This window comes from Cryphonectria parasitica, assembly GCF_011745365.1.
Source record: "Cryphonectria parasitica EP155 unplaced genomic scaffold M406scaffold_4, whole genome shotgun sequence".
NCBI lineage: Eukaryota > Fungi > Ascomycota > Sordariomycetes > Diaporthales > Cryphonectriaceae > Cryphonectria > Cryphonectria parasitica.
Window position 1 is genome coordinate 2,318,329 of NW_024468912.1, and position 11,174 is coordinate 2,329,502.

Below are 11,174 nucleotides of genomic sequence, written 5' to 3' on the forward strand. Positions count from 1 at the left end.
TTCATTCAAGAACGAATAATGCAGTATGCAAACTCCAAAAGAATTAAGAGACTAATTCTACAGAAGAGAGATAAAGCTTATTTATTTCGAAAAAATATCAAAACAATCAGATCTAGCAATAAATTCAACTATAAAAAATTAGAATTATTCAAAATCTTATAACAAATCTTCCTGATTAATTACGAATTAGCATTATCTTATGAAATGAGAATATACTCAGTTTTTCACATCTTACTGCTGGAATTAGCAGCATAGGAAATATCAATGGATAATGCAGCAGAAGTGGAGAATAATGAATCAGAATACAAAGTAGAAAAGATTCTTAAGCATAGAAGCATAAATAGCATAAGGGAATACCTCATTAAATGGAAAGGCTATCCAGCGAGCGAAAACTCATGAGAACCGCAGAAAAACGTTAAAAATGCTCAGGAAAAGAGCTAAGAAACTCTAGTTAATAACCTCAAGATGTCTCTGAGACATCAGACGAATCTCCTCTTCATGAAGACTGCAATCCTCCTTATTAGCAAACCTCTTCAAGAAATTGAAATCACAACAAATTATTTCTGCAGCACATTCCTCCAACAGCCTTCGCTATTTCCGTATACAATCAAGACAAGCCTGCAATGCTAGCAAAGCTTGTAGAGCAGCAGCATTTGCTAACTCTGTCTCAGCTTTCTCGCTCAAAACCTTGCACTTTTTACAAATCAAACGCCTTACTGAAAAAGAAAATCAGTAATTATAGAGAATACTAAGAAATAAAGAAACTAATTAGCAGAAGCTGAGAAATAATCAGTATTACAGCTTTAATTCAGAGAAATATACTTCTTATAATGAGAAAAGTTTTCAGCAAAACAATAGAAAGCTTTCATCTCTCAATAATAAGCATAAGCAGGCATTTTGATATCAAAAGCAGAAATAAGCTTAGCAAGATAATAATACTCTTGAGTTTTTACTGAATGATTAGAATGCAATTTGTTAATTCTATTCGATATTTTGATTAGGAAAGCATAATCATGTATGCAAATAACTTGCTAAGAATACTTATAGAAGATCATTAGAAATAACAATCGATAGAAAGAAGATAATATTATGATTTATCTAATATGCAGATTACTGTTAGGGCTTGTATGCGCACAAAGGAAATAGGTGGCCCTTGCGACCCCTGGTGGCGGTTCAGGGCTGCTGCGAGGGCTTCGCTCCGAAGCAGCGCTCTCGTACGATGCCGCGTGGCCATCAGGCCATTGTCATCCCATCTAGTCCAGGCCAATTGTGTACATAAGGGAAAGGGGAACAACAGGTCCAGCAGCGAAAAAGAGGAGGGGGGAGATAGGTTCAGTAGTCCCTTTGAATGGAAGCGTCAACAGAGCGGCTTGGGAGCAGCTCACACCCCTTCACCTCACTTGTGTGCCCTTTTTACCCTGACAATTACTAGCTAGAATATCTGGAATAATTATTTGGAAAAACAGAAAAGGATTTAATATCTTAAGAACTAAAGCTTATATAAGCAAGGATTAGGATTACAGAATCAGGATGGATCAGTAGCTAATCCATAGTAATCTGGATTAATTGGATCATTCAGATAATCCAAGAAATCCAATAACCAATACTACCAACAGAACTAAAGAAGCTGAATATATAAGAACACGTTCATTCCCATTAGATAGATCTCATATATAGCTCTTCAGTTGTTAATCTAAGTATTCAGTCTTATATACTGAGTAGCTCCAAAGGCAGTGAATACTTATATTGCTTATTAAGACTTGTACAGTTCCGTATTCAGAGACTTGATACTTCGATACTGCTCTTGTTAGCATAAACCCTCTTTGTGTACTTTGGAATCTTCGGATTGCTGCAGTGCTCATTACACATAGAATGCTTTCTACAAGTGGTAGCTACGATCATATACTGCATTGAGGAATTCCTTGAGGATTCATCTCATGAAGCCACTGCACTGATATGCTCACCTGGGAAATCAGCAGCTTTGGCAACCCAAAAATATCAAAAGCTTACTATCATAAAGATCATGATACCAAAACAACAAGCTCTTAGCACTATGCTTACCTGAGATTGTGTGTTATGACTCATTCAACATGCAGATTACGAAACAGATCACGAGTAACAAGGATTAGATATCAAGAACCCAACGTTCTAACAAAGCATTGATTACATAACTCAGAGTTAGAGTTATAAGCATAGCCAATCAGAAAGGATAGCTTTGAATATATGCTATCCAGAGCTAGCAGAATAACTTGAATATATTGCTATTCAACATATTCACACTAAAGAGCTGAATATATAACTACACATTCATTACTATTAAATAGATTTAATATATAGCTCTTCAGTTATTAATCTAAATATCAGATTACTCTTTTATTCTAATAGCTCCAAAAGCAGTAAATACTTATATAGTTACTACAGTTATATTTCTATATTCAAAGCTTATACTTAATACTGCTCTTATTAGCATAAACTTCTTATATACTTTGGAATCTTCGGATTACTATAATGCTTATTATATTTTAATAATTCTTATTTAAGAATAGTTTAGTATTATTCTTTTGAGCAATATGAAATATAATAGCTTCTTAGAAAACTTTTTTATTCTTGTATGCTTCTATTTAGAAAGAACTGATTAATCAGATATATTAGCTTATTCAGTATATTCAGAATCTGTATAATTAATAATAAGCTTAGAGCATTATTATTACTAACTAATAAGCTTAGCTAATTTAATAAGCTTAGTAGATATAGTTTATCTCTATAATTACTAATAATATTAGAAAATTATATAAGATGAATAAGCTTGCTATATATAATAGCAATTAAAAAATATTATATAAATTTCTCATTTACTGCAGAGTATATTTTTTGCATTATAAAATTCAGTTTACTAAGAAATCTGAGAAAATTATTCTTATAGAAACTCATTTTGAAAAGAATACTCTTATCTAATATAAGCTTTCTTTATATAACTATTTAGAACATTAGAATAATTCTAATATATATATTTAGAATATTAAGAATATATTCGATTTCTTTGCAAGCTTTGAAAAAGCTTTTAAGAAAATCTTTAATAATTCTAATAAAGAATATATTATAGCTTAGCAATTTATAAATCTTAAGCAAACTAAATCAGCTTTTGCTTATATAATTAAATTTAAATAACTTTTAGTAAAACTTTTATAAGAAGATAAGAATTTTATAAAATATTATTATAAAGAATTTAAGAATAATATTAAAAATGAAATCTCTAAGTAAGATTAGCTAAAGAACTTTGTAATATTCTCTAATTAAGCAATTCGTATTAATAATTATTTATATAAGCAATAGATAAAGAAATTTAAGAAAGAAGAAAGCTAGATTTAAAGATTTCTAGCTAATATAAGCAAGAAATTCCAATATAAAAATAGTAATTAATATAGCAATACAGCTTAAAGCAGTATTATATATGCTGATTTCATAGAATTCAATACTGCTAATAAGCAGTATAGTAAAAGAAATAATATTACTTGCTATAATTGTAATAAATAGAAATATATATTATATAATTGCTATTAATCTTAAAAGAATAAATAGCAATTAGTTTAGAAAGAATGCTAAATGAATATTGCTTAGCAATAGAAACTTAATCAACTAAGCAAAAATATTCTCTTGAAGCAAGTATTGAATTCTATTGATTATAGAAATCTCAGCTGAATATTTTGCTATAATAATAACTGCTTAATATATTTCTTAAGTAAGAAAGGCTTAGAATAGTTTTCTCAGAAATTTAGATACTATAAGCAGCTAGCAATAAAAAGGTGAAAATATATGCTCAGTATAATTATAAGCAATAATAATTCAAACTGCTTTAATATTACTAAATAAAGTATTCAGATATTAAAAGAAGAACTTAGCAATAATACTCTTTATCATTTCTTATTATTTATGCTAAGCATTATAACTAGGAATATGAATAAAAGATAGTATTCTTTTAGCTATTAGTATAAATATTTAGATAATACTGAAAATACTTCTTAAATAATAAAAGAATTAAGCTAGAGCGAATGATCTAGCAATTTATCAGAGTTTTCTGTAAATAGCGAATCCAACAGCTTTACAAAAGTTTGAAAAGAAAGATTTCTCTTTAGTATTGAATGAAATAAGAAAACGATATGAATTGAATATTTCGTTTATAGAATAGAGCTAGAAGAGCTCTTTATCTATATTCTCTTGCAAAACATCGAGATATAATAAAATAAGAACTCTTGGATCAGCTTACTTTACAATCTATATTATAAGCTAGCATAGATCTTCTGTGCTTATTATAGCTATAGAGCATATTTCTTGAAAAAAGTATAGTATGAATAATTCTTCATTAGAGAATCAGAGCAAATCCTTCAAGCTGTTAAGAAATAAGAGCTTTGCTTTAGGAAAGTTCTTAATAAGCAGTATAATAATACATATATCAAGCTATTGAATAACTGCTTCAAGCAATATATAGATAAGAAAATAGAATAGTAGCAATGCAGAATAATATTTTGTACAATTTATATTAATAACAAAGTTTATAACTAGTATTAACAGAAAAAAAACTAGAAATAATAATAATATAAGCAAAAGCAAGCTAAAAAGCTTACTTAAGAAGCAGCAAAGCAAGCTTAGAGAAAGAATAAGCAGCTTTTAATAATCTCAAAAGGCTAAAATTGCTTATAAGAGAACTGCAGATAATTAGATCAGAATAGTTTCTATATAAAGCTTTTAAAGCAAACTATGCTTATATCAAGCTTAATATATATATTCAAGAATATAAATATAGCGTATTATTGAATAGTAGCGCTTAGAGAAACTTTATATTCCTATATATTGTTAATCAGGCATAACTATAGTAGAAATGAAAGAAGTAGCTATACATTCTTAGCATTATAAAAGAACAATCTATTGCATACAACTAAGGAGTAATTAATAAGGAAACTGATTATTTATCTATCTTAATTCAAGAGCATATAATTAAGATTTCCTTTAATATTATAGATATAGTATAGTATGAGCTGATTATAAAGCTTTTATAGCTTAAGAAGCATAATTCTCGAATTAATTGAATTACTAGTTAGATTTTATAAGAACAAGCTATATTTAGGGAAATAGTTGCAATTAATGATACAGAATGAAAATCAGTTACTAAAAAATATTCAAGAAAAGAAGCTTTAAATAACTTTATATATACTTTCAAATCAGTAGAGCTAGCAGTTTAAGAAGAAGAATCTAGTAATAAGCAAACTCAAACAGTGCTAGAGTGCTAATAGATTAGCAAAATAATAGAAGCGAGATTCTCAGCAAGTCAGTTCGCTTCGGAGCAATAAGGAAAAGCTTCAGAATATGAATTATAAATCTATACAAAAATCTCGAAATCAGATTCTTAAGCAGTTAGTTTAGCCTGAAGTAAATACTCAAAGCTCTCAAAAACGCTACTAAAAACAACAAGCGAAAAGAAGCATGCTTAATAATACTTATTATTTCTCCAGATAGCAGAAACAGTATATAGATCAGAATCAATACTTGCAAGCATATTACAGAAATATTACAAATTCAAGAAATTATTTCAGAAAGAATTGAATACAGAATTGCTAAAATATAGCTTATATAATCATAAGATTCTGCTATAAGAAGGAAAATAGCTTAAATTCTTTCTTATTTATAGATTAAATAAAGCATAACTAGAAATATTTAAAAAGTATCTTAATAAGAATTTCAAAAAGAAATATATATAATTATTACAATTACTAGCAGAATATCTTATTCTGTTTATATTTAAGAAGAATAGCAAGCTTAAGCTATATATTAATTATAAGCAATTTAATAATATTATAATTAAAAACTAATATTTGTTATTACTTATTAAAAAACTGCAAAATAAATTGCAAGAAGTATAGTAATTTATAGCTCTAGTTTGAAAAAAGCTTATAATTTAATTAGAATAAAGAAAGAAGAAGAATAAAAGACTGCTTTCAGAATATGCTATAGATATTACAAATATTTAACTATGCTTTTCAATCTAATAAATACTTTAGCTTTATTTTAAGAAATAATTAATTATATTCTATATAAGCATTTGAATCAATTTATTATTATATATTTTAATAATATTCTTATTTACTCTCAAATACTGAGAGAATATAAGGAATATATAAAAATAGTATTATAAATACTTTAAGATGCGAAACTTCTTATAGAATCTGCAAAGAATTACTTTTATATACAAAAAGTTAATTATCTCGAATTTATAATTAAGCTAGAATATATTAAGCTATAGAAAAATAAAATAAAAGCTATTAAAAATTAGCTAATTTCTAGAAATATTAGAAATATTAAATCTTTTCTTAAATATATTAACTTTTATAAGCAGTTTATTAAGAACTATAGCTGAATTATATATCTTCTTATAAATCTTATTAAAAAAGAGCAGCTTTTTGAATAAATCTCTAAGATATAAGAAGCTTTTAATAAGATTATTAAGCATATTATTTCAGAGCTAATTCTGTATAAAGCAGATCTCTATAAATCTTTTAAAATTGAAACTAATATATTGAAATATATACTTAGAAAATAATTTAGTTAGCAAGATAATTAAGAATATTTAAGAATTATAAGCAACTTTTTAAAAAAGTTAAATAGCTTAGAAATTAATTATAAAATCTCAGATTAAAAGCTTATAGCAATAATAAAAGCTTTTAAGAAATAATAATACTATCTTATTAATATATAATATTTAATTATAATTTATTCAGATTATAAAAATCTAATTATATTTATAATAATTAAAATCTTAAATAAGCAATAAGTTAAATAAATAGAATTTCTTTTATAATTTGATTTTAGAATTATATATTGCAAAAGCTTAGAAAATGAATAAGCAGATACTTTTAATAAAAGATTAAATTATTAAAATACAGATTTCTTAGATATATAGAATATCTTTATCTAAGATAAATCAGAGAATCTTATTAATATATATAGAAAGCTGAATGCTATCTTCAGAATTGAATTCTTAGAAAAGAATTCAGAATTAATAATTTCAAATAAATAAAATAATTATATTAAGAATATATATAATATATTAGTATATAAATATTAAAGAATTAAAGCAATTTATAAATATATTAGAAAATATTAAATCTTATTAAGCTTTAGAAAAAGAATTAAGAATATTTTATAATAATATAATAGCTATAAGAAAAATAAAATAAAAAAATATAAGCTTTATAAACTACTGCATTTCTTACTAATATTTATAATTATTTAGCAATTTATTAATTTAAATTTTATTATTAAGTTATTTTTCTTATAAAAACTCTTAACTAAAGTGCAATATAATAGCATTCTAGTAATAGTTTGCAAACTAAGCAAGTATACTTACTTTCTTCTTTATAAGAAAAGCAGTATAGCAGAAGAATTTATATATATATTTCTCAGAATGATTATTGCTAATTATAGCATGCTAGAAGAAATAATTTTCAATAGAAATAAAAAGTTTAATTTAAAGTTTTGAATTTTGCTTATAAAATAGCTTGAAATATACTATAGAATATTTATAGCATTTTATCTGCAAACAGATAAACAGATAGAAAGAATAAATTAGATTATTAAATAATATTTTCAATATTATATTAATTAAAAACAGAATAATTAAATTAATCTATTACTTCTTATATAGTTTGCTTATAATAATGCAGATATAAATATAATAAAGAAATTATTATTCTTTATATTCTATAAATATAATCTAATAGCTTATTATAAAATACTGCTAGAAGCAGATATAAAAGCTGCAGATAAAAGAATTAAGAAAATTAAGAAAGTTTAGAAGAAATTCCAATTAGAATTATAATTTATTTAGAAATGAATAATATAATATACAAATTTTAAAAGAATTAAGAAATTAATCTTATAGAAAGAAAATAAGATTTATCTATTTCGAAAAAATATTAAAATAACTAAGCTTAGCAATAAACTCGATTATAAGAAGTTAGAATTATTCAAAATCTTATAATAGATTTTCCTAATTAATTATAAGTTAATATTATTTTATAGAATAAGAATATATTCAGTTTTTTATACTTTACTATTAGAATTAGCAGTATAGAAAATACTAGCAAATAATATAGCAAAAATAGAAAATAATAAACTAGAGTATGAAATAGAGAAGATTCTTAAATATAAAAATATAAACAGTATAAGAGAATATCTCATTAAATAGAAAGACTATTCAGTAAGCAGAAATTTGTAGAAACTATAGAAAAATATTAAAAATATTTAAATAAAAATAGCTGAGTATTGAAAAAGAAAAGAAACTAGTATCTAGAATAATTACTCCGCTCCAAACCAAGATTTAGAAGCTTTAGAAATCTTACTTTCCAGGAAATCCAATCAATCTATTACCAAATTCCCTATATTTACAGAATTCCAATCAAAATTCTCAAAGAAAGAATTCCCAGCAATAGCAGCGAACTTCTCTATAACTACAGAACAAACTCCAGCAGCAATATAAGCTTGCTCCTCCTCAGCTTCCTCATATTCTAACTCCTTTATACTAAAAAGGCTTCAGCGAACAGCTTTTATTATTCTCTTGAACTACAGATACTTTTGCTTTTATAAATATTTTATCTTTGCAGCAGCATTATATAGCTGCTTTTCAGCACTCTCGAGTTAGTTCTTCAGGCATTAGTATTGAATGCTTATTCAACGAATTTCCGCTGCACTCAGCCTCTGAATATTATATTAGAAGCAGCTTAAGCGAATATATTTGATATAATAAGAGGAATTCTTAATAGAAACTTAATAGAACTGAATACTATAATCCTTGCAGAAAGAATAGAAAGGTATAATAATAGTATTTGTAAGAATTAAAAAAAGAAGAGAATTCTTTTGTTTAGTCTTCTCAGCACAAGAATAAGATTTATTAATTTTATTTAATATCTTAATTAGGAAAGCAAGATTATATATATAAAAGACTTATTAGAATATTTATAGAAGATTATTAAGAATAATAACTAATAGAAAGGAGATAATATTATAATTTATTCAATATGCAGATTATAAAATAGATTATAAGTAATAAGAATTAGATATTAAGAATTCAATATTCTAATAAAACATTGATTATATAATCCAGAATTAGAATTATAAGCATAGCTAATTAGAAAGAATAGCTTTGAATATATGCTATTCAGAGCTAATAAGATAATTTAAATATATTGCTATTCAATATATTTATACTAAAGAGCTAAATATATAATCACACATTCATTATCATTAGATAGATTCAGTATATAGCTCTTCAGTTATTAATCTAAGTATCAGTGTAATGAGCACTGCAGCAATCCGAAGATTCCAAAGTACACAAAGGGAGTTTATGCTAACAAGAGCGGTATCAAAGTGCCAAGTCCTTGAATACGGAACCGTACAAGTCTCAGTAAGCAATGCAAGTATTCACTGCCTTTGGAGCTATCAGAATAGAGAGTAATCTGATACTTAGATTGATAACTGAAGAGCTATATATAATAATCTATCTAGTTGGTAATGAATGTATTCTTATATATTCAGCTCTTCATTGTAGCTCATCTGGCTTACTGTGATCTGTGATCTGCATTGTAGTGATTCAGTAAGTAGCTTATCTGTATTATCGTAATCCAACCCTAATCCTTGCTTATGTAATTCCTGGTAGTTGTCCGATGTTGAGTTGTGATATCTGGTTCCTTGTTAGCAGAGCTTGTTTCGTAATCTGCATGTTGAATAAGTTATAACATTATCTCTCTTCTATCAGTTATTGTTCTTAACGTACTTCTGTAAGTTTCCTAATAAGCTATTTGTAGGCCTGGTTATGCCTTTCTAATTGAGATGTCGAATAGAATCGAAAAGTTTCTTTCTTGAAAATCCGAGCAATGCTTTCAGCTTTCTCTAATTATCAACTTCTAAGGTTTTGAAGTTATACTTTGTTCTTTCTGTATCTCGAAGGGGTTGGAGTGTAAGATAATGGAAGATATTAAAAGGTATTCCTGTTGTGTTCGCTGGAATCGTTCTTGCGATGATTCCAGTATTCCGGTGAATGCTTATAGGTTTGCTTTTTTTTGAATCATTTCTTATTTGCCTTCTTGTAATGAGCACTGCAGCAATCCGAAGATTCCTAAGTATACGAAGGGGTTTATGCTAACAAGAGCAGTATCAAAGTGTTAAGTTCTTGAATACGGAACCGTACAAGTCTTAATAAGCAATGCAAGTATTCACTGCCTTTAGAGCTACTCAGTATATAAGACTGAATACTTAGATTAATAACTGAAGAGCTATATTCTGAATCTATCTAATGGTAATAAATGTATTCTTATATATTCAGCTCTTTAGTTCTGATTAATCTAATTATATTATGATTCCTTATAGTTATCTTTCCGAATATATTAATTATATTCATAGCTAACATAGTTGCACTAGCAATCCTAATCCGAATTATATAATCCTGATTAATATTCGATATTGGATTATAATATCTGATTCCTTAATTAGTAGAGCTTATTCTGTAATCTGTATATTGAATGGATTATAATATTATCTTTCTTTTATTAATCATTATTCTCAATAATCTTCTGTAAGTATCCTAGCAAGTTTGTAATGAGCACTGCAGCAATCCGAAGATTCCAAAGTATACAAAGGGGGTTTATGCTAACAAGAGCAGTATTAAAGTGCTAAGTTCTTGAATACGGAACTGTACAAGTCTCAGTAAGCGATGCAAGTATTCACTGCCTTTGGGGCTATCAGAATAGAAAGTAATCTGATACTTAGATTAACAACTGAAGAGCTATATACAAGATCTATCTAATAGGAATGAACGTGTTCTTTATATATCCAGCTCTTCAGTTCTGTTAATAGTGTTAGTTGTTGGATTACTTGAATTATCTGAATAATTCAACTGATTCGGATTACTATGGATCAGCTGCTGATTCATTCTGATCCTGTAACTCTAATTCTTGCTTATATAAGCCTTAATTCTTAAGATGTTGAATCCTTCTCTGTCTTTCGAATAGTTATTCCGAGCGTTCTAGCTGGTGATCTGCATGTTGAATGAGTTATAATATCATCTTCTTTCTATTGATTGTTATTTCTAATGATCTTCTGTAAGTATTCTAGCAAGTTCTTTGTAT

At 26.4% G+C, this 11,174-nt stretch overlaps 2 protein-coding genes across 2 annotated transcripts; both read left to right on the forward strand.

The window, feature by feature from the left end:
* M406DRAFT_255530 (uncharacterized protein) lies at positions 1 to 162 on the forward strand (the record flags this gene model as incomplete). The annotated part of the gene is made up of 1 exon (XM_040917039.1): positions 1 to 162. A coding segment is annotated over one exon (162 nt), but the record flags the coding sequence as incomplete, so codon positions are not given.
* A 9,795-nt stretch (positions 163 to 9,957) lies between these two features.
* M406DRAFT_255878 (uncharacterized protein) lies at positions 9,958 to 10,113 on the forward strand (the record flags this gene model as incomplete). Its single annotated transcript, XM_040917062.1, has 1 exon — positions 9,958 to 10,113. A coding segment is annotated over one exon (156 nt), but the record flags the coding sequence as incomplete, so codon positions are not given.
* Between the last annotated feature and the right edge of the window lie 1,061 nt (positions 10,114 to 11,174).